This window comes from Hyperolius riggenbachi, chromosome 10 (assembly GCF_040937935.1).
Source record: "Hyperolius riggenbachi isolate aHypRig1 chromosome 10, aHypRig1.pri, whole genome shotgun sequence".
In the NCBI taxonomy this organism is placed as follows: Eukaryota; Metazoa; Chordata; class Amphibia; order Anura; family Hyperoliidae; genus Hyperolius; species Hyperolius riggenbachi.
The window spans coordinates 70417588-70442428 of record NC_090655.1 but is presented as its reverse complement, the minus strand read 5'-3'; the positions used below and the strand labels follow the sequence as shown (position 1 = coordinate 70442428).

General features: G+C 46.1%; 2 protein-coding genes across 2 annotated transcripts in view; one reads left to right on the top strand and one right to left on the bottom strand.

Moving 5' to 3' along the window:
- Positions 1–24841, top strand: part of LRRTM3 (leucine rich repeat transmembrane neuronal 3) — a 349591-nt gene that overhangs the window by 195421 nt on the left and 129329 nt on the right. The window lies entirely within an intron of this gene.
- LOC137536095 (ATP-dependent translocase ABCB1-like) overlaps positions 5586–24841 on the bottom strand; it is a 152774-nt gene continuing 133518 nt past the window's right edge. Inside the window, exons 24-26 of the mRNA XM_068258131.1 lie at positions 18012–18218; positions 14730–14876; positions 5586–5783 (exon numbers count right to left, since the gene is read on the bottom strand). Coding sequence (XP_068114232.1) covers positions 5586–5783; positions 14730–14876; positions 18012–18218 — 552 coding nt within the window. The remainder of the gene's footprint in view (positions 5784–14729; positions 14877–18011; positions 18219–24841) is intronic.

Sequence of the window (24841 nt, the reverse complement as noted above, 5' to 3'; positions counted from 1 at the left end):
ACGGTCATTAGACTGCGAGCCCCTTCTGACACAAAGCGTTTAATATTCTCTGGTAGATGCTGCAGAAATGCGTCTGCACTATATAAATAAGTAAAATAAATGAATGTACCTGAAGGCAACTCAAGAATTCTCCTCAGAAAGCTGATCTTTTGTTCCGAGGTCTGCCTCACACAGGACGTGAATCACTAATTTCTTACATTTCATATTCAAATGGTTAATGTGAAGGAAAGGGGTCATTAAGAGCTTGATGATATGTTAGGAGTTTATAAGGAGTAGTTATTGCAAGACGCATTCGTCTCAATGTAGCCGACATTTCCAGTTATTAAAATTACTCTGGGTGCCTTCTTTAAGAGCAAATATTTCTTCATCGATAGCATTCACATTTACAACGCTTAATTAATTCTGACAAGCCTGGAACATGGCTGGACTCCCAACATCTTGCAAATACATGCCTGCCTGGAGAAAGTATGGGCTTTATGACAATCCTCAGTGACAAGGCCTGAAATATATATTGGAGTTAAGGGATTTTATATAAAAGCTAATGTGGCTGATTTTACTGAATTAAAAGTTAAAGTGGTATGAAATGCAGCATTTCCTCTTTGCTCTAAACTAATATTTACAGCATAAAATCTACTACCACAACAACAAAATTGTAGCAGAACAGCATTCAAACAGTTAAACACAGCACTTTGTTCTTCCCGGTAATGCTCCTTGTTTCAGTAGAAAGCTTCTGGCCACATCTGAAACAGTGATAACATTATCTTTTGGTTACATTCCTTTGTCAGATACATTTAGTAAACATTCAAACCGAGCTGTACTAAGCTGAGAAGCAAAAAGAGCTGAGAGGTGATCACCAGATAGATTTTTAATATATAAATACAGCAGCTTTGCAATCAAATGCAATGGCAGCTTTCAGAGCAGATAAACTGTACTTTGGGAACTTGTAAGTTGTAAATGGACAATGTTACTTGCGCACAAAAAGAAAATATGATAACTGTATGGGAAATAAAAAGTAGGAAACATATTTTTATTGAATGTTATGTTAGAGTTTTATCCCACTTAAATCTTATCTTGCTCGGAGGCTGGAGGGCTAGGAGCGGGAGCTGGGGGTGGTAGTGTTTTACAACGTGGCAGTGAAATGCAGTGATATATATTACCTCCTCCTGGTGGCAATACAGGTCATCTTCGCTTCTTTTTAAAGAGAATCTGTATTGTTAAAATCGCACAAAAGTAAACATACCAGTGCGTTAGGGGACATCTCCTATTACCCTCTGTCACAATTTCGCCGCTCCTCGCCGCATTAAAAGTGGTTAAAAACAGTTTTAAAAAGTTTGTTTATAAACAAACAAAATGGCCACCAAAACAGGAAGTAGGTTGATGTACAGTATGTCCACACATAGAAAATACATCCATACACAAGCAGGCTGTATACAGCCTTCCTTTTGAATCTCAAGAGATCATTTGTGTGTTTCTTTCCCCCTGCAGCTATCTTCCACTGAAGTGTCAGGCTGTTTCTTACTGCAGAGTGCAGACAGCTCTGCCCGTATGTAATTCCTCAGTATGTGAAAGCCCAGCCAGCTCAGAGGAGGATTTATCCAGCTTGTAAAAGATAAGAGAGAAGAGAGAAGCTGCCCTAATCTAAATAACACACAGGCAGTGTGCAGAGAGGGGCCTGGAGGGGGGAGATGCATCACAGAACCACAACACTGAAGAACTTGGCAGCCTTCCAGAGACAGGCTGACAAGTCTGACAAGAGAGAGATAAGTTGATTTATTACAGAGATGGTGATAGTAGAACGTGCTGCAGTAAGCCAGAACACATTAGAATAGCTTTTGGAACTTGTAGGATGATAAAAAACAGGATGCAATTTTTGTTACGGAGTCTCTTTAAGTTTACCGTGCCAGCTAGTCAATCACCATGCAGCTTCTGTCCTTGTCACATGAGATTGGACTGAAGCAGTATGGTGATTGGCTGGCTGCACGACACTTGCAAACTGAATGGAGTGTAAAGAGGGACCTGTATTGCTGGCTGGAGCAGATAATGAATAACACTCTGCTCCACTACCACTCTGCATTATGTACGGGACCACCCCACCAGCCCCCGCCCCCCACGGGGGGCACATGGGAGATGCTGGATTTGAATGTATGGGGACTTATGAAATGAATTCTGCAATAGTACTGAGCACGCCTTTCATATTGTGGCAGAGTTATAAAGGGTGTACTGAACAGGCTGTTCATCTAATGCAGTATGCCAGCAAAGCAAAAGTTAATGAAAATTAGCTGTTACTATAACTTAGGAAGCCAATTTAAAGAGGAACTCTTTACAATAATTAATTTTACCATAATTATGTATAAATGATTTAGTCAGTGTTTGCTCATTGTAAAATCTTTCCTCTCTCCGATTTACATTCTGACATTTATTACATGGTGACATTGTTACTGTGGGCAGGTTATGTAGCTGCTCCTAGCTGTTTTGGCTGTTAGAGACAGCTGTAAACAGCCATTTCCTGTCTGTGAACATTGTTACATTGTGGCAGTTTGCCCAGAGTACCGCGGTACTCAGAGCTTCTTGTGGGAGGGGTTTCAGCACAAAATCAGTCATACAGCGCCCCCTGATGGTCTGTTTGTGAAAATCATTATATTTCTCATGTAAAAGGGGGTATCAGCTACTGATTGGGATAAAGTTCAATACTAGGTTGGAGTTTCTCTTTAAGGAGCACAGTCATATCTTCTTTATTGAGAAGGAACAGGTGCAGACACTTAAAATAGTTTGTGTTTGTAAAAGAGAACTTGCTCTGGTGAGCACTGATGAGTCACATATAGTCACTTGAACTGTCACTGAGACAGATTTACTTTATTCTGCTATTTATACAGAGTTTCTAGAACCAGTCTGTGCAGGAACCCACTGTAGCTATCCATAATGCCAACAACAAAGCAACCCCCATTTCTATACCAAAGATCTACGGCAAAGGTAATCACTGCTTGTCTTCAATGACAATGTATATTTTCCCCTCACATTGGAATTTCATTTATAGGGAATCTGAAGTGAATATAAACTTATGAGATACTGAATTGTATTTGTAGTACAGCTAATAAATAGAACATTAGTAGCAAAACAAGTCTCATTTTCTTTCCATTAAAGGAAGAGTTAAGAAACTTCAGTTGTTATCTATGCAAAATAACTTCTCTGAGCTCTCCCACCCAACTTAGGTCCAAGACAGTGCTGTTTTCTGAAGCACTTATGCATCAAGGAAACAGTAAAAGACAGCTTTAGATAAGATTTTACTGCAGGGAAGTTCAAAGGATCCTTAGCTCTGCTGTGGTTTATAGTATAAAATACAGAGTGTAGTTTGTAAGCTGCAAATATGACAGAATGAAACAGGTTTATAAAAAAAAAGCTATATAACTGAAAATAAAAATATGAGACTCTTTTCTTTGCAACTAATGTTCTATTAATTATCCGTACTACACATACAATTCATTATATTATAAGGTTTTTTTCGCTTCAGTGTCACTTTAACACAGTGTACAATACACTAGCTAGCATAGATCTAGCAACGAGATCTCTTTGTTAATTGGTGATTTGGGAGTTTACTGATCCCTTGGTTAATTGCAGTGCTGGGCCGAAATTACGCATTAGCGTAATTACGCATCATAATTCACTACAAATGCACCGTAAGCGTTACGTGTAAGGTTACGGTATTACACGTAATTAATTAAGCGTAGACCGTAGGTTACGTTATTACGCGTAACAAATTACGCGTAAGACAGTAAACTCCTATTGAAATTACACAGTCTGCCGTAATCGCGTAATATTACGCTCCCGTATAATATAAAAAAGCCGCCGACTTTAAGGGTTAATAGCAAAGCCCCCTTAAGTGCTAAGAGCCTCAAATTTGGAGAATATATTAAGGAGATCAGAAGGAATTAGCAGACCAATGGGGTTCCTTCAAATCAGAAGGAACCCCATTGGTCTGCTAAGGACCAATGGGGCTCCTTGGAGCCCAAATTCAAAGATGCTTAGAGAGCCCTGAGCTATATAGCTCAGAGCTCTGTCGGGTCCGTGCAGGACGCTAAGTCCCGCCGGCTCCCGCTGCCCTCTCCGCCTCTCCCACATGACACCCACATGTGGGTGACATGTGGGTGACAGATGTGGGCGGGGTGGACAGCGGGAGCCGGCGGGGACTTAGCGTCCTGCACGGACGCGTAAGTGTATGCGGCGGCTAAGCGGCGAGTGACGTCGGGTGCGGCGTAGTTACAATGTAACAAAGTTGTTACATTGTAATAACTTTGTTACATTGTAACTGATAGAACATTTCCGAGGCTATTGCGAGGGATCGTTTATTTAAAGGGACAGGTAAGTATTAATGGTTAATTAAGAATATTAAAGGACTTTTTTCGTGGTTATGTTTTTTGTTCAATTAAAATACTTTTTCTAAGTGTTTGTGTGTTTATTTACTTTTAACTCTTAAAGGAAATGGGTAAGAGGTACAAGTACCCCTATACTCATTTCTCCTGGGAGGGAGGGTGGGCATCTGGGGGACCCCTTTTTAAAGGGGACTCCCAGATGCCACCATGAACCACCCCCCCCCCCCCAGGAAATCGCGGCCTCCACCTCCACCGCCCATCGGAGGTGGAGAAGAGCCCCTTGTCCTTGGATTGGACAAGGGCTCGGAGGGGGAGGGGAAAGCTTGGCTGCCCCTCCCCTTCCGAGACCCCCCAATCCATGGACCATGCAGGCTGGTATAGTCAGGGTGCGGAGGCCCACGCGGCCGGTGCTCCGCATTCTGGCTATCCCAGCCTGCATGGGGGACAAGGGGTTAAAGAGGTCTGGGAGGGGGGACCCCACGTCGTTTTTTTTTATATTTCCCACACTCAGAACGAAGTAAGTAAAACTCTTCCCACTTGGGGGAATCTATGAAAATAATACACTATTGTTACCTGTGCAAAAAACCTGACATATTCCGCATTTAAGACATTTTTGCCCTTAAAACTTAAAAATCGATTTTCTCAAAAACTATAAGGTCTTTTTGAAAAAAAATGTTTTCCTCTTATTCCCACTGATCCCCTTAATATACCCTGGGAATTTGGTGTTCCTAAATTTTAAGCAGGCTTTGCTATTAACTGTTAAAGTCGGCGGGTTTTTAAATGTATATATTTTTCCTTTGAAACTTTAACATCGATTTTCTCAAAAACTATAAGGTCTTTTTGAAAAAAATTGTTTTCCTCTTAATCCTTCTGATCTCCTTAATATATTCTCCAAATTTGAGGCTCTCAGCAATTAAGGGGGCTTTGCTATTAACCCTTAAAGTCGGCGGCTACCTAACATTGATCCATGCGTCAACTTTTCCGCTTGGGAGCATTGCCTTATGCATTAATTGCTAGTAGGAAATTATGCGTAAGGCAATAACGTAACAACCTGCATTACGGTATTCTTACGCGTAACTGCGTAAGGGCCATGCGTAATTACAGACATGAACCGTAGATAAATGTCTACGCCGTAAGCGTAATTCCGTAATGCGTAATAGCGTAAAATTACGCGTAATGATCCGTAAGCGTAGTTTTTTCCATTACGCCCAGCACTAGTTAATTGGTGATTTGGGAGTTTACAAGAGCGTAATAGGCTCCTTGTTTGGCCAGCAGCTGGGGGTGAGTGCCTTGCTCGATGACCCTCCCGTTCCGGATGACGGCGATGATGTCAGCGTTCTGTACTGTCGTGAGTCGATGTGCGATCACCACACACGTTCTGCCCTGTCTGGCATCATCCAGAGCCTTTTGTACAACCTGCGGAGGGAACGACAGACAGTTCATTACTTTATCCGGCTCAGTCTAGTGGAACAATTAAAAGCTCACCTTTGACAGCATAAAGTATTTGCAACCAAATGTAACTACAGGGAAGCGTAATTCCTAGTTATTTTCTACCATCAGGTTTTGTTGAGTGTTTCATTTAGTTAGGGCCCTTTTACACTTACCGTGTTGCATCGCGTTTTGCTTTCCCCTTCTACCGCACCTTGTCGTAATGGACATTAAAGAGAACCCGAGGTGGGATTTAATTATGTTAGTGGGGCACAGAGGCTGGTTGTGCACACTAACACCAGCCTCTGTTGCCCCATGGTGTGCCTCCAGGACCCCCCTGCGCGCCTCTATCCCCTCCGCAGTGCTAGCGACACGCAGCATGTCGCCAGCACAATGTTTACCTATGCCTGTCTGTTAGCGCCGCTCCCCCGCCTCCTCCGCATCGGCGCTACCCGCCCGCGTCCCTTCCCTCCAATCAGCGGGAGGGAAGGGCCGCGGGCGGGTAGCGCCGATACAGAGGAGGCGGGGCTGCGGCGCTAACAGACAGGCATAGGTAAACATTGTGCTGGCGACACACTGTGTGTCGCTAGCACTGCGGAGGGGATAGAGGCGCGCAGGGGGGGTCCTGGAGGCACACCATGGGTAGTGTTGGGCGAACAGTGTTCGCCACTGTTCGGGTTCTGCAGAACATCAAGCTGTTCGGGTGATGTTCGAGTTCGGCCGAACACCTTATGGTGTTCGGCCAAACTGTTCGGCCATATGGCCGAACTAAGAGCGCATGGCCGAACGTTACCCGAACGTTCGGCTAGCACTGTGATTGGCCGAACGGGTCACGTGTAGTGTTGGGCGAACATCTAGATGTTCGGGTTCGGGCCGAACATGGCCGCGATGTTCGGGTGTTCGAGCCGAACTCCGAACATAATGGAAGTCAATGGGGACCCGAACTTTCGTGCTTTGTAAAGCCTCCTTATATGCTACATACCCCAAATTTACAGGGTATGTGCACCTTGGGAGTGGGTACAAGAGGGAAAAAAAATTAGCAAAAAGAGCTTATAGTTTTTGAGAAAATCGATTTTAAAGTTTCAAAGGGAAAACTGTCTTTTAAATGCAGGAAATGTCTGTTTTCTTTGCACAGGTAACATGCTTTTTGTCGGCATGCAGTCATAAATGTAATACATATAAGAGGTTCCAGGAAAAGGGACCGGTAACGCTAACCCAGCAGCAGCACACGTGATGGAACAGGAGGAGGGTGGCGCAGGAGGAGAAGGCCACGCTTTGAGACACAACAACCCAGGCCTTGCATGAGGACAAGAAGCGTGCGGATAGCAATTTGCATTTTGTCGCCATGCAGTCATAAATGTAATACAGATGAGAGGTTCAATAAACAGGGACCGGAAACGCTAACCCATCACAGATGTTCATTGTTCATGTTACTTGGTTGGGGTCCGGGAGTGTTGCGTAGTCGTTTCCAATCCAGGATTGATTCATTTTAATTTGAGTCAGACGGTCTGCATTTTCTGTGGAGAGGCGGATACGCCGCCGATCTGTGACGATGCCTCCGGCAGCACTGAAACAGCGTTCCGACATAACGCTGGCTGCCGGGCAAGCCAGCACCTCTATTGCGTACATTGCCAGTTTGTGCCAGGTGTCTAGCTTCGATACCCAATAGTTGAAGGGTGCAGATGGATTGTTCAACACAGCTATGCCATCTGACATGTAGTCCTTGACCATCTTCTCCAGGCGATCGGTGTTGGAGGTGGATCTGCACGCTTGCTGTTCTGTGTGCTGCTGCATGGGTGTCAGAAAATTTTCCCACTCCAAGGACACTGCCGATACCATTCGCTTTTGGGCACTAGCTGCGGCTTGTGTTGTTTGCTGCCCTCCTGGTCGTCCTGGGTGTGCGGAAGTCAGTCTGTCGGCGTACAACTGGCTAGAGGAGGGGGAGGATGTCAATCTCCTCTCTAAAGTCTCCACAAGGGCCTGCTGGTATTCTTCCATTTTGACCTGTCTGGCTCTTTCTTCAAGCAGTTTTGGAACATTGTGTTTGTACCGTGGATCCAGAAGGGTATAAACCCAGTAATTGGTGTTGTCCAGAATGCGCACAATGCGTGGGTCGCGTTCAATGCAGTCCTAGGCCAAAGAGCTCATAGCCTAGGGTCACAAAAACCTGTTTATTTGGGCAATTTCAATGGTGGCGAGTCTGACGTACATAAATCGCAGCAATGGCCGTTAGCAACGTCTGAATCTCACGAAATGTCTCATGCAGGTAGAAGAAATATTGTTAGACTTGGGCTCCAAAGATGGGTTCCCTACATCTCTGCAAACCAGAGTTACAGGGCTCCAAATTTGGTAAAATCCCCCATAGGCTTTCATTGGGCCTCCTATTTACAGTTCCAAAATCTCACATCTTTTCAAAGGGCAATTGCTCAGCAGTGGCAAATTTTCTAGCATTGTAGGGACCCTTAGGGGGAACATGACTGGTGAGTTTCGGGCCCCTAGGCCGAAGAGGTCATAGCCTAGGGTCACAAAAACCTGTTTATTTGGGCTATTTCAATGGTAGTGATGGTGACGTACATAAATCTCAGCCATGGCCGTTAGCAACGTCTGAATCTCACGAAATGTCTCATGCAGGTAGAAGACATATTGTTAGACTTGGATTCCAAAGATGGGGTCCCTACATCTCTGCAAACCAGAGTTACAGGGGTCCAAAATTGGTAAAATCCCCCATAGGCTTTCATTGGGCCTCCCTATTTCACTTTCCAAAATCTCACATCTTTTCAAAGGGCAATTGCTCAGCAGTGGCAAATTTTCTAGCATTGTAGGGACCCTTAAGGTGGCCACTAACGATACAATCTTTTTCATCCAATCTTACCATTTATATGTAATATAAGAGACTGCCTATAGTAAACATTCAATATATTCCCTCAGTTTACTCTTCTACTACATAGATTTGGTAAGATTGGATGAAAAAGATTGGATCGTTAGTGGCCACCTTCAGGGGGAACATGACTGGTGAGTTTCAGGCCCCTAGGCCGAAGAGGTCATAGCCTAGGGTCACAAAAACCTGTTTATTTGGGCTATTTCAATGGTAGTGATGGTGACGTACATAAATCTCAGCCATGGCCGTTAGCAACGTCTGAATTTCACAAAATGTCTCATGCAGGTAGAAGACATATTGTTAGACTTGGATTCCAAAGATGGGGTCCCTACATCTCTGCAAACCAGAGTTACAGGGGTCCAAAATTGGTAAAATCCCCCATAGGCTTTCATTGGGCCTCCTATTTACATTTCCAAAATCTCACATCTTTTCAAAGGGCAATTGCTCAGCAGTGGCAAATTTTCTAGCATTGTAGGGAACCTTAGGGGGAACATGACTGGTGAGTTTCGGGCCCCTAGGCCGAAGAGGTCATAGCCTAGGGTCACAAAAACCTGTTTATTTGGGCTATTTCAATAGTAGTGATGGCGACGTACATAAATCTCAGCCATGGCCGTTAGCAACGTCTGAATCTCACGAAATGTCTCATGCAGGTAGAAGACATATTCTTAGACTTGGATTCCAAAGATGGGGTCCCTACATCTCTGCAAACCAGAGTTACAGGGGTCCAAAATTGGTAAAATCCCCCATAGGATTTCATTGCCTCCCTATTTCACTTTCCAAAATCTTACATCTTTTCAAAGGGCAATGGCTCAGCAGTACCAAATTTTCTATCATTGTAGGGACCCTTAGGGGGAACATGACTGGTGAGTTTCGGGCCCCTAGGCCGAAGAGGTCATAGCCTAGGGTCACAAAAACCTGTTTATTTGGGCTATTTCAATGGTAGTGATGGTGACGTACATAAATCTCAGCCATGGCCGTTAGCAACGTCTGAATTTCACGAAATGTCTCATGCAGGTAGAAGACATATTGTTAGACTTGGAGTCCAAAGATGGGGTCCCTACATCTCTGCAAACCAGAGTTACAGGGCTCCAAAATTGGTAAAATCCCCCATAGGCTTTCATTGGGCCTCCTATTTACCGTTCCAAAATCTCACACCATTTCAAAGGGCAATGGCTCAGCAGTGGCAAAACTCACCAGTCATGATCCCCCTAAGGGTCCCTACAATGCTAGAAAATTTGGTACTGCTGAGCCATTGCCTTTTGAAAAGATGTGAGATTTTGGAAAGTGAAATAGGGAGGCAATGAAAGCCTATGGGGGATTTTACCAAATTTGGAGCCCTGTAACTCTGGTTTGCAGAGATGTAGAGACCCCATCTTTGGAATCCAAGTCTAACAATATGTCTTCTACCTGCATGAGACATTTCGTGAAATTCAGATGTTGCTAATGGCCATGGCTGAGATTTATGTACGTCACCATCACTACCATTGAAATAGCCCAAATAAACAGGTTTTTGTGACCCTAGGCTATGACCTCTTCGGCCTAGGGGCCCGAAAATCACCAGTCATGTTCCCCCTAAGGGTCCCTACAATGCTAGAAAATTTGCCACTGCTGAGCAATTGCCTTTTGAAAAGATGTGAGATTTTGGAAAGTGAAATAGGGAGGCAATGAAAGCCTATGGGGGATTTTACCAATTTTGGAGCCCTGTAACTCTGGTTTACAGAGATGTAGGGACCCCATCTTTGGAATCCAAGTCTAACAATATGTCTTCTACCTGCATGAGACATTTCGTAAGATTCAGACGTTGCTAACGGCCATGGCTGAGATTTATGTACGTCACCATCACTACCATTAAAATAGCCCACATAAACAGGTTTTTGTGACCCTAGGCTATGACCTCTTCGGCCTAGGGGCCCGAAACTCACCAGTCATGTTCCCCCTAAGGGTCCCTACAATGCTAGAAAATTTGGTACTGCTGAGCCATTGCCCTTTGAAAAGGTGTGAGATTTTGGAAAGTGAAATAGGGAGGCAATGAAATCCTATGGGGGATTTTACCAATTTTGGACCCCTGTAACTCTGGTTTGCAGAGATGTAGGGACCCCATCTTTGGAATCCAAGTCTAAGAATATGTCTTCTACCTGCATGAGACATTTCGTGAGATTCAGACGTTGCTAACGGCCATGGCTGAGATTTATGTACGTCACCATCACTACCATTGAAATAGCCCAAATAAACAGGTTTTTGTGACCCTAGGCTATGACCTCTTCGGCCTAGGGGCCCGAAACTCACCAGTCATGTTCCCCCTAAGGGTCCCTACAATGCTAGAAAATTTGGTACTGCTGAGCCATTGCCCTTTGAAAAGATGTGAGATTTTGGAAAGTGAAATAGGGAGGCAATGAAATCCTATGGGGGATTTTACCAATTTTGGACCCCTGTAACTCTGGTTTGCAGAGATGTAGGGACCCCATCTTTGGAATCCAAGTCTAACAATATGTCTTCTACCTGCATGAGACATTTCGTGAGATTCAGACGTTGCTAACGGCCATGGCTGAGATTTATGTACGTCACCATCACTACCATTGAAATAGCCCAAATAAACAGGTTTTTGTGACCCTAGGCTATGACCTCTTCGGCCTAGGGGCCCGAAACTCACCAGTCATGTTCCCCCTAAGGGTCCCTACAATGCTAGAAAATTTGGTACTGCTGAGCCATTGCCCTTTGAAAAGATGTGAGATTTTGGAAAGTGAATTAGGGAGGCAATGAAAGCCTATGGGGGATTTTACCAATTTTGGAGCCCTGTAACTCTGGTTTGCACAGATGTAGGGACCCCATCTTTGGAATCCAAGTCTAACAATATGTCTTCTACCTGCATAAGACATTTTGTGAAATTCAGATGTTGCTAACAGCCATGGCTGAGATTTATGTACGTCACCATCACTACCATTGAAATAGCCCAAATAAACAAGTTTTTGTGACCCTAGGCTATGACCTCTTCGGCCTAGGGGCCCGAAACTCACCAGTCATGTTCCCCCTAAGGGTCCCTACAATGCTAGAATATTTGCCACTGCTGAGCAATTGCCCTTTGAAAAGATGTGAGATTTTGGAACTGTAAATAGGAGGCCCAATGAAAGCCTATGGGGGATTTTACCAATTTTGGAGCCCTGTAACTCTGGTTTGCACAGATGTAGGGACCCCATCTTTGGAATCCAAGTCTAACAATATGTCTTCTACCTGCATGAGACATTTCGTGAGATTCAGACGTTGCTAACGGCCATGGCTGAGATTTATGTACGTCAACATCACTACCATTGAAATAGCCAAAATAAACAGGTTTTTGTGACCCTAGGCTATGACCTCTTCGGCCTAGGGGCCCGAAACTCACCAGTCATGTTCCCCCTAAGGGTCCCTACAATGCTAGAAAATTTGCCACTGCTGAGCAATTGCCCTTTGAAAAGATGTGAGATTTTGGAACTGTAAATAGGAGGCCCAATGAAAGCCTATGGGGGATTTTACCAAATTTGGAGCCCTGTAACTCTGGTTTGCAGAGATGGAGGGAACCCATCTTTGGAGCCCAAGTCTAACAATATGTCTTCTACCTGCATGAGACATTTTGTGAGATTCAGACGTTGCTAACGGCCATTGCTGCGATTTATGTATGTCAGACTCGCCACCATTGAAATTGCCCAAATAAACAGGTTTTGTGACCCTAGGCTATGACCTCTTCGGCCTAGGACTGCATTAAACGCGACCCACGCATTGTGCGCATTCTGGACAACACCAATTACTGGGTTTATACCCTTCTGGATCCACGGTACAAACACAATGTTCCAAAACTGCTTGAAGAAAGAGCCAGACAGGTCAAAATGGAAGAATACCAGCAGGCCCTTGTGGAGACTTTAGAGAGGAGATTGACATCCTCCCCCTCCTCTAGCCAGTTGTACGCCGACAGACTGACTTCCGCAAACCCAGGACGACCAGGAGGGCAGCAAACAACACAAGCCGCAGCTAGTGCCCAAAAGGGAATGGTATCGGCAGTGTCCTTGGAGTGGGAAAATTTTCTGACACCCATGCAGCAGCACACAGAACAGCAAGCGTGCAGATTCACCTCCAACACCGATCGCCTGGAGAAGATGGTCAAGGACTACATGTCAGATGGCGTAGCTGTATTGAACAATCCATCTGCACCCTTCAACTATTGGGCATCGAAGCTAGACACCTGGCACAAACTGGCAATGTACGCAATAGAGGTGCTGGCTTGCCCGGCAGCCAGCGTTATGTCGGAACGCTGTTTCAGTGCTGCCGGAGGCATCGTCACAGAACGGCGGCGTATCCGCCTCTCCACAGAAAATGCAGACCGTCTGACTCAAATTAAAATGAATCAAGCCTGGATTGGAAACGACTACGCAACACTCCCGGACCCCAACCAAGTAACATGAACAATGAACATCTGTGATGGGTTAGCGTTTCCGGTCCCTGTTTATTGAACCTCTCATCTGTATTACATTTATGACTGCATGGCGACAAAATGCAAATTGCTATCCGCACGCTTCTTGTCCTTATGCAAGGCCTGGGTTGTTGTGTCTCAAAGCGTGGCCTTCTCCTCCTGCGCCACCCTCCTCCTGTTCCATCACGTGTGCTGCTGCTGGGTTAGCGTTACCGGTCCCTTTTCCTGGAACCTCTTATATGTATTACATTTATGACTGCATGCCGACAAAAAGCATGTTACCTGTGCAAAGAAAACAGACATTTAAAAGACAGTTTTCCCTTTGAAACTTTAAAATCGATTTTCTCAAAAACTATAAGCTCTTTTTGCTAATTTTTTTTCCTCTTGTACCCACTCCCAAGGTGCACATACCCTGTAAATTTGGGGTATGTAGCATTTAAGGAGGCTTTACAAAGCACAAAAGTTCGGGTCCCCATTGACTTCCATTATGTTCGGAGTTCGGCTCGAACACCCGAACATCGCGGCCATGTTCGGCCTGTTCGGCCCGAACCCGAACATCTAGATGTTCGCCCAACACTAACCATGGGGCAACAGAGGCTGGTGTTAGTGTGCACAACCAGCCTCTGTGCCCCACTAACATAATTAAATCCCACCTCGGGTTCCCTTTAAAAGACCACTATCGCAAACAATTGTAAAATGTTAAATTTGTATGTATGCATATGTATAAAATCTACATTATATTACTATTCTGCTATGTTTCTGTCACTCACAGCAGATAGAAAAATTCTGACAGAACTGACAGATTTTGGACCATTCCATCTTCTTATGAGGGATTCTAAGGGTTTTCTTAGTTTTCAAAAGCACTTAGCGAGCAGTAGTTGCTTAGTCCAACTGCCAAAATAGTGTGAAAGTGGGTAGGGTAAAAATATAAAATAGTGTAAAAGTGGGTGGGTAGTAATATAAAGTATATTTTTTGTCTTGCAAAGCACTCTGAAAACCAAGTTACTCTCAATCCAAGCTATTTTTTTTTCTTCTCTTGAGTGTTCACAAAGATTTTCACACATTTGGTTTGGTAATTATCAAAAAACTTTATGACAATTCACTAAGATTTTTACCTCATTTGGTATTTCATGGATAATTGTAGTGCATGGAAGATGTGATACAGGTAAAGTAAAGTATAAATCCAAGCCACATAAAAAGAACATAAAACTTGTATCAGACCCGCATTCAATGTTTTATGGTGCATGGCCCCGCCCCATGGCAATATAAACGCCACAGCACTTTCTCTATCCGAAATGGAGGAAGTGCCATGAAAGCACTGTGGTGTTCCCATGGCACGCTCTCTATCTTGGATAGAGAAAATGCCGTGGTCTTTTTCTGCAAGGGGCGGGACTATGCACCACAAGCCGGTGGACACAGCGCTTCAGGAAAGATTCAGAACAAAAAGAGCCAGCAAGTAACTATACCTTTTATTAGAAGAGGAGCCATAGAATGGTAAGTTTAGACTGAATTGCTTGTGCTAATATGTAGATATTGTCGTCTGCCTGCTGCCTTATGTGTATCCATTACAGAATCTTCATTTCTTACTGAGAAGAGTTGTCTACCCCCGACTGACCTTCTCGCTTTCTGTGTCGAGAGCAGATGTTGCCTCATCCAGCAGCAGCACCTTTGGCTTTCGTATTAAGGCTCTGGCAATGGCGATTCTCTGCTTCTGTCCTCCTGATAGCTGAGCTCCTTTATCACCCACACGTGTGTCATATTTCTGAAATGTATTGGAAATGTAAGTATGGATAAACTGTATAGACTCCATGGTGTGTAGGCTTTGAAAAACAAAATACTCAAAGAAATGTGGTGTAGGCACTATAAAGAGTCAAGTTTATGGCTCCTGTGTTTCTTATTAGCCACCTGTTCCTGTCAGTCCTTCAAAAAAAAAAAAAAAAAAGGAGGAGGAGCAAAATTAAAGCTGATGCTCATAGTAACCAATCAGAATCCTAGTTTCATCCACAAGCTGAATCCTAAATAGTTGTACTCAGGGGCGTAACTAGTAATCACTGGGCCCCCTGCAAAGCTTTAGATGGGGCCCCCCTTCCTTATTAATGCTTACGGGTGGTGGACCCCAGAGTCATGGGCTTCTCCCCTCTCCGGGCCCCCCTGCACCTGCATCCCCTGCAAGGGTGATTGCTACGCCACTGGTTGTACTCAGCAATAAGGAGGTGTAGGCCTCTTTCCCACAGGAGGATGAACTACAGGCTTGTCAGTCAGTTCAGTCTCCAATCTGCTAGCCACTGAGCACCTCCTGGCTGCAATCTGATGCAGCTGAATGGCAGAGTTTGTAACCCCACAGAAAACAAAAAAAAAACCCATCATATTGCGTCTGAGTATTGCATGCAGCCGCATTAGGATAGGAGTTGTGGTGGACGTCTCTCAACTGCCCATGCCAGGCGCCAGCAAGCATGAGAACAGTTGACAGGTGGTGGATTCCCTGCCTTCAGCCTCCAGTGTGAAAAAAACCCTAGGGCACTTTTACACTACATGCGATTTTAATGCGATTTTAGATGGGATTCCGATTTTTGATGCAATTAAAAAAGTCCTGCATGCAGTGTTTTTTCTACATGTTTCTTCTTGTGTTGCTAGCATGCAGTGAAAATCACAAATCGGATTTGCGATTTGCAGTGTAAAAAAAGCCGTCATGAGATTCTAATAAATTCATTTTGATGCAAATGTTATGCTCATTTAAAGAGACACTGAAGCGAGAATAAATCTCGTTTCAGTGCTTATATTCAGCAGGGGCATGTGTGCCCCTGCTAAACCGCCGCTATCCCGCGGCTAAACGGGGGTCCCTTCACCCCCAAACCCACCCCTGCAAAATCTACGACCAACTTGGTTGTAGCTTTTGCTGCTGTTGACGCACGCAGGGCTAACGGCTGCAGCCCTGCCTCTCAGCGCCATCTATCAGCGGCACATCGCCGCCTCTCCCCCGCCCCTCTCAGCGAAGGAAGACTGAGGGGGGCGGGGGAGAGGCAGAGATACGCGCTGACAGATGTGCGTGAGGCAGGGCTGCGGCCATTAGCCATGCCTCAATGCGGAAGTGATCCCCCGCTGCACGGAGGGGATTTGGGAGGTAAGGGACCCCCGTTTAGCCATGGGATAGCGGCGTTTTAGCAGGGGCACACATGCCTCTGCTGAATATAAGCACTGAAGCGAGATTTATTCATGAAGCAACTACTGCAATTTGGTGCATTTCTAAGCAGCCTATATTTGCATAAATTTAGCTGAAGTTTCATGAGAGGAAAAAAAAAGGTGCTGGGATAATTCAATTGAAGTGAGAGTAATATGGAGGCTGCCATATTTCCTTTTAACAATGCAAATTGCCTGCTGGTTGTCTTTCTGATTGTCTGCCTCAAATAGTTTTGGCCATAGACCCTGAACAAGCATCCAGATCAGGTGCTCTGGCTGAAGTCTGACTGGATTTGGTACATGATGTATAATTTAGAGACTACTGCAGCCAAAGAACTCTGCAAGCAACTGGTATTGTTTAAAAATAAATACATATCGTAGCCTACATATGCCTTTCACCTCAGGTTCTGCAAACTGCAATTTTAGCCGGCTTGTTGGAACATCAGAGCAAAGTGTATTGGATGATCTGGGTTAGTGTTAAAAATGTAAAATATGTGTATTTGTGTGGTTTCTCAGCCTCAGAAAACCCTGGCTTCAAACTCATATACACAAAAATTATTTTTTCTACCAGTGTTGCCAATCCTACAACCTCATATTAGCCTAATATATGTATATTTACTAGTGTTAACAGTCCAGTGACCTCACACCAGACATGAGACGGCAAGATTTATAAATTGGGTGTAACTGTGTTTGGTATAGTCTTCCTGGGCATGGTATATGATTGGGTGTGGTAGATTGTAGGGTGGAGGGTCAATTTGGCAGGTTGGAAAACCATATCCAATCACAGTCTGCAAAACAATCCAACCTCTTGCTCTGCAGCAGGCATGTCGAACTTCGGTCCTCAAGGGCCTCACACATTTTTGGCACTACTCAAATTAATTCATGGTACTGGATCAGGAAATGTGTGGTTCATCAAGTAGAACCATTTCTCCATTTCTCAGTCCAACCTAAGCACTGGCATGGATATGGACTTTGAGGACTGAAGTTCAACACCTGTGATCTACAGTAAGAACAGGGTGACATGGTGAAGGTGAATGTTCCTCTTAATGGTGGAACCAAATTATGAAACTCCCAGATAGAACAATTGTCCCTCACATCCAGACCTGGAAACTCAACACATAGTAGCGACGCCAAGAGCCAAATATAGTGTAGTATCTACTGGTATTTGAAATTAACTATGATAGAATAATAAGCTATACCCACAAAGTAGGTTACCTCAAAGGCAACCACTGTATAGGCAGGTGGGGAGATTGGACTTGACCCCTCTCAGGATTAAGAAGTTGCTCTCCGTAGATAAAAAAAAGGAGGTAACACCCCTTCATCCAGGGATGGACTTGATATAGCGTAGTATGGATACAGAGGTACCCAAAAGGATAAAAGTATCTAAAAAGTTTAAAACATGAGGAGGCAGTGGTGGACTGGACTTACCTCCTCCAGGGAGACACAAAAATTGCCAATGTGTTTGTCAAATACAACAAGTTTATTTGCACACTCTGGGGGGCAATGCAACGTGTTTCACAGGTTTAATCCCGCTTCATCAGACAATTAAAACGGAGCAATAGCATATGTGGTCAGTAGAAGAGCCAGGCACTTCTGTGCCTCCTCATGTTTAGAACTTTTTAGATACTTTTATCCTTTTGTTGCCTCTGGAAACTCAGTTCTTGTTCAACTTTATTTTATGAATTTTCAATATATGCCATTTCCTTTCTTCTATACGTACATCAGGGAGGTTTTCAATGAAGGTGTGGATATTTGCAGCCTTTGCAGCTTCTACGATTTCTTCAGGGGTTGCTTGTCTGCTCAGATCTCCGTACTGGATATTCTCTGCTATACTGCAGTCAAACAACATGGGCTCCTGAGACACAATTCCCATCTGCGATCTCAGCCACTTCAGATTCAGCGATTGCGTATCCGTTCCATCTGCGAGCTGAAAATGACGGAACAGAAAGCTCAATCAGAAGGAAGCAATCATTGTATCACTGTTAAATTAATGTGGAAAACAAAATCCCTCCATGTCAATATTGTATACAGTATAGATGATAATTATTAGAGAGGACACAATGTACCTGGTTTGCTTAGCCTGAGTGGGGATGAGCATGGCACACAACATCTGGACTGCGCACCTGAACAGAAAATGGTAACTGGGTAGGTATGTCTGAGCTGAGCTGCTAGAATGTGCATCAATGGACTTCAGGGTGGCATTCACCAACCTGTGTATTGCTGTCATGGCTGTAAGTGTATTTAAAATCATTTGTCATGTCTAGTAAATTATAGATGGTTACAGCATGAAATGTAAAGGTCCTTTTTTCATAACATTAAATAAAATCAAGGCTTATGTAGCCCTGATAAACACGCTATCTCAGTATTTCCATTTTTACAACAAAGGCTAAGCATTTCTTTAAATTAAACCTGAGATGAAACAATACATTTATTCTTATCTGGGGCTTCCTTCAGGCCATGAGCTCCCTCAGCGTACCTCTGGGCCGCTCCGGTTGTCTCTTACCCATCCCAGTACTTCTGTCAATCTCACTCCATTGCGCATACGCAGAACACTCCCGACTTCAGGAGCATGACAGGCGCCAGGGCAGCCGCACATGCATGATGGAGAGTGACTGACAGAAGTGCTGGGATGTCTAGCAGGCAACTGGAGCGGCGTATTGGGCAGCGAGGGAGCCCATGGCCTGAGGGGAGCTGGATGAAGCCCCAGCAGGGGCGTAGCAATCGGGGTTGCAGTGGTTGCAACTGCATCGGGGCCCTTGGGCCAGTGGGGCCCCGAAGGGCCCTCCCTCAACTGCAGAATTAGCTCTTTATTGGTCTTGTGCTCATAACAATCACTTCTATAGATACTTTGAATTGTGGTAATCTTTAACAAACTGCTCCCCATCCCCTCCTTACACCTCTGACACTGTAGCTGCCATTGGCAGGTTTTGGTGTGCCGTATAAATTGTTATGTATAGAGTGCTTGGGGGGCCCCAATGTAAAACCTGCATCGGGGCCCACAGCTCCTTAGCTACACCACTGAGCCCCAGGTAAGTAAAAATGCTTTGCCTCCATTCATCTCAGGTACACTTTAAACCCAATTTTATAGCTGACCTATAATTGTTTTATTAACAAAATGGCAAATAAGCCAAAGAGAGGAGAGTTCAAGTGAGAAAGGGTGCCGGGTATTGCATAGTAAAATATGGGTAATGTAAATAACCGATATTTTATAGTAACATCACCACCTGGTGCTCATGTAATGCGGCTCCGATATATATGTACGCTGGTCACCTGAAAAGTGCATTTTTTTATTTAAATAATGAAAGTATAGGATAGTTTGAAAGACTGTTTTTTCAGTGTGATCAAAGCTTTATTATTTCTTCTTATTGGTAGTTTAGTGGCATTTGTCACTTTTAAAGGGATCCTGAGCAGCTTTAAAGAGGAGCTGTTAGGTATAAGGTCTCAGAGAAAATAAACACATATATCAGTAGCTAAAGATTGGCTGTACTTACATTACATATGCATTTCACTGTCCACGTTTGGATTTCACAGAATTTGTATATAGTATATGCAGAGATAGATGCTCCTGACAGCTCATGGCAGGCTCCATGTTTTTCTGTCAAATGTGTCGTCATGTCCTGCCTGCTTCCTGATCACAGATAAGCTCGTACTTGAACAACACAGTGTGCAGTGAATATTAATGAGCCATGTGGCTAGGAACAATAGCTGACTCCTGCAGTGTACTCTGCCCGGAGATTTATCAGTGCTACGCGCTGGACTGATTACAAGCTGCTGTAACGTCTCATTAGCAGCCGAGGGGAGGGCCCCAGAATGCTTTGCAGTATAGTATGCGGCTTGCGTCCTCTTGGGTTTTAACAGCCTTGCTGATAAGCACACATCAAAGGTAACTGAGACTTTTATCTTCACTAATGGCTTTTGGGCTTCCTTCTAAACTGTTTAACACAGGAGAATAGAGGTTTAAATTAGCTTCTGCAGACTGACAGTTACTCTTTAAAAAACACAATTTGTACTTACCTGATGATGCCTGGTGGTGGCCGGCGTGATAATGTGTAACGTGCGCGGTGGGGACTCGTACTGGCGACTTCAGGGGGAAGTCAGCAATTAACAGAGCCGCCTTCGGGACCGGGAGAGGAGCCAGGAGGTTGCCGGAGGACTTCACGGCATACGGTGGGCCTGTAAGAAGCCCCAGGTAAGCTCAAATTGTGTTTTTTAAAGCTGCTCGGTATCCCTTTAAAAACAAGAATGCAGAACCATTCACCACCTCATAAGGGCTCCTGAAGATCACCATCTCCATAGTGGCCACCCCCATAACAGCCACCCTCAAAAGGAATAATGCTTTACGCTACCCCTTTCACAGAAAACAATTTTAGTAGAAAGTAGCAATACACAGTTACAAAGGAAGTTGATGGGCCGTGTGCTGCTACTTCACAACAGCTGGGACTGGAACTAACCTGCTCTGTGCATTCTGGTACGTTATTCTCATGCACACTCCCAAACCACTGAGCGCAATGACCATGGCCGGGAGCATCCTGGACATGCACAATTCAGAAACAATTGTAACTGCGCATGCCCAAAGATGCTCCAGGCCACAGTTGCTGTGCAAAAGCCATTTGGGAACATTCACGAGAAGAGTGCTCATCGAGGACAGAGCATGTGCCATGTGCCATGAGCCCAGTCACAGCTTTTAACTGGGAGGGATGGGGACACCACAATTTAGTGGCAGTCAGCAGAGCTGAGTGGCCTGGAAGATTATGGGGAGGTGGACTTGAGGAAACCCCAGATATGGTCACATCATGGTTTTTTTCAGGTCATTGGTAAGATGGAGACGCCCAATGTGTGTTCTGTTTTAGTGTTTTCAAATATAAATAAATACATGTTTATTCAAAAAGCAATCTGACAACACGTTTCACGGGTCATGGCCCGCTTCCTCAGGTTAATACAAAATGCCTTGATAGCATAGAGTGTAGGCGCCTTTTTTCAGGTCAGGTGTGTTTTCAAGTGTTATGGTATGGTGCAGTGGTGCTCAGCAGAGCTCGAATATTCGAGTAGCTCGAATATTCGAGCTCTTTTCTCAGCTATTCGAGCTCGAATACCGAGCTCGAATAGCTGCAGCTACTCGAATGGGCTATTCGAGTGAACTCGAATAGCCCATTCACTATTCGAGCTATTCGAGCTAACAGTGCTATTCGAGCTCGAATACCGAGCTCGAATAGCGTCATAGCCCAGATTGATGTCCTTAGAGCCAATCAGAGGGCTCCCAGGCCCTCTGACGGCAGCCAATCACAGAGGGGGACCCTATAAATAGCGGCTGCCATGTTCCGTTTTTCCGTCCTTGCCTGACTTTGTACAGAGAGAGATCTGCTCCTTTGTGCTTTGGCTTAGCAAGAGCTTTATTGTGGTCAACTACCTAGCGTTTTTGCTCACATACACCTCCTATACTAGAGTGACCAGACGTCCCGGATTGCCCGGGACACGTCCCGGATTCGGGGTCCGCTGTCCCAGGCTTAATGAGGTCCCGGGAAACGTCCCGCTTTCAGCAGCGGGACGTCCCGGCCTCGGGACTCTGGCCACTCTCTCCACAATGAACTGGCAGCGGCGTCTATAGCTCTGCCAGGCTGTTAGCGCGGGAGACTGCAGGAGAAGTAAGACGGTCCCAGGAGCAGCGCGCCAGAGGCCGGAGACTTCTGCCAGGTGAGTAAATGCTTTCTTTTCCAGGTGAAATGTTTGCCCGCATTGTTTCTTTTCCAGGTGAAATGTTTGCCCGCATTTTTTCTTTTCTGGTGAAATGTTTGCCTACATTGTTTCTTTTCTGGTGAAATGTTTGCCCGCATTGTTTCTTTTCTGGTGAAATGTTTGCCCGCATTGTTTCTTTTCTAGCGAAATGTTTGCCCGCAGTGCGTTTCTTTTCTGGTGAAATGTTTGCCCGCATTGTTTCTTTTCTAGCGAAATGTTTGCCCGCAGTGCGTTTCTTTTCTGGTGAAATGTTTGCCTGCATTGTTTCTTTTCTAGCTAAATGTTTGCCCGCAGTGCGTTTCTTTTCTGGTGAAATGTTTGCCCGCATTGTTTCTTTTCTGGTGAAATGTTTGCCCGCAGTGCGTTTCTTTTCTGGTGAAATGTTTGCCCGCAGTGTGTTTCTTTTCTGGTGAAATGTTTGCCCGCAGTGCGTTTCTTTTCTGGTGAAATGTTTGCCCGCATTGCGTTTATTTTGTACCGACATGTTGCCCGCATTGCGTTTATTTTGTTCTGACATGTTGCCTATTGCGTTTAATTTCTGGTGTCCAGGGTAACTGTTACTGCATTTATTATTTAATGGTCATAGATGGCTATGTTTGCTGCTTTGTGGTTACGGTATACTATTAGCATCACACAGTTTCTGCACACCCATGATGCAAAGTCTCGTTTGTCCACATCATGGCGTAAACACTGCTTTCTTATGCCTCGCTGTTACATCATTACGTTAGCTCCGCCCATACAATGTCATGGCCACGCCCATTCGGCGCGGCGCCCCCCCCCGGTCTTCCCACAGCCTGCTGGTGTCTCAGGCTCAGCAGCAGCAGCAGCATCTGCCAGTACCACCACCAGCCACACCCAAGCCCCCGCCCCAACCACCACAGGGAGACAGGCAGCAGCGGCTCCAGGCCGTAGGGGGTTGTTTTTGTCACCAATCTGGCGATTTTTCACCATGCCCACAGTGTACAGCAAGTACGCCACTTGTAACCACTGTCAGCGGAAGTTGAGCAGAGGTGCAGACCCCTTAAAGTTCAGCACCAGCTCGCTCATCAACCACCTTGCTGCGAAACATTTCCACCAGCATGAGGAGTTCCAGAGGCTGAAGGCATCTGGTGCTGGCAGTGGCACCACACCCATCACTGCACAGCCTTCAGCAGCAGCAGCAGCAGCAGCAACAGCAGCCACCCGCCCTCCTGCTCCTCCAGCAGCACCAGCAGGAGTGCGGAAACGCACTGCTCGTCCCCCCTCTGCAACTCCTGCCGCCGACACTGAGGCCTGTTCTGGCAGCCAGTCCTCAGTGGCCTCCTCTGCTGTGTCCGCTGATTCCCGTGCCAGCAAAAGGCCACGCCAGAGCCTTTTGAGTGAGTCCTTCCAGGGGGTGGTTAGGGCTCTGCCTCCCAGCAGCCGTCGCGTGCGTCAGCTGAACGGCTTGCTGGCACGGGCCATGTGCTCCCAACTCCTGCCGTACACGCTCATGCAGGAGGGGAGCGAAATGCGTGCGCTGCTTGCTTGTGCAGCCCCAGACTGGCAGCTCCCCAGCAGACACTTTTTCGCCCGCAAGGCCATTCCTGCACTGCACTGCTTTGTGATGGCCAATGTGGAGCGAGGGCTGGAGCACGCGGTTGGTGAAAGGGTCCACGTCACCATGGACTCCTGGAGCAGCCGCTTCGGGACAGGCCGCTACCTGTCCTTCACTGTCCACTGGGTCAGCTTGGTGGAAGGGGGTGAGGATGGGAGAGCAGCAGCGGGCACAGCAGCAGCAGCAACACAGTGGGTGGTGCCACCCCGCAGGGTCAGGGGAACTGCAGCAGGTTCCTCCGATCCTCTGCCATCCTCCGGCACACCTGGCCAAACCCCCCGCCTCAGCAGCAGCGTGAAGGCCCGCCACTGCCAAGCGCTGCTGCAGTTGGTCAGCCTTGGGAAGACCAAACTGACGGCAACCCATGTGTTGGCCAAACTCCAGGAGCAGGAGAGGATTTGGCTGACCCCCAGAGGCCTCAGAGTCGGAGAGGTGGTGGCCGACAATGCGGCCAATCTGGTTGCCGCAATAGACAGGGGAAAACTGACCCACATCCCCTGTCTTGCCCACGTGCTGAACCTGGTGGTGCAGAAGTTCTTGCGCACCTACCAGGGGATGGGCGAACTGCTGGAAACAGCAAGGAACGTTGTGCATCACTTCCGGCGCTCGGCTGCAGCCTGTGCGAGCCTGGAAGACGTGCAAAAGGAGCTGGAGCTGCCACGCCATCGGCTGATCCTTGACGTTCCAACTCGCTGGAACTCCACCCTGGCGATGTTGGAGCGTCTGGTTGAACAGAAGCACGCTGTCAACCAGTACCTTGCCCTGGCCACTGTTTCCGCCGCTCAGAGAAGGGACAAGACCAGCAACATCCCGTCCATCGTCCCCGATGATGACTGGAGGCACATGCAGCAGGTGTGCTTAGTACTGGCTCCCTTTCTGCAGGCCACTAACATGGTGAGCAGGGACCATGCTATGGTCTGCGAGTGGGTGCCCCTGGTTTGTCTGCTGAACAGGGCCCTCGATGCTTTGCTGGAACAGGGAGCGGCAGCCTTGGACCAGCAGGAGCGGCAAGCAGCTGCACAGTCCACCTCTGAGGGGGAGGAGGAGGAGGACTTGGTGGAGGTCCCTGACCTTGCTGCTGATGAGGGGGATCAGCACAGCGCAGCTGAGTTGGTGCGGGGGTGGAGAGAGGATGAGGCGGCAGAGGAGGAGGATGAGGACAGCACTGCCGTCGATGTGCCAGCACACGTGGCCCGCCTCTTCCCAATGGCAGCGCACATGCTGACGTGCCTGCGCAAGGA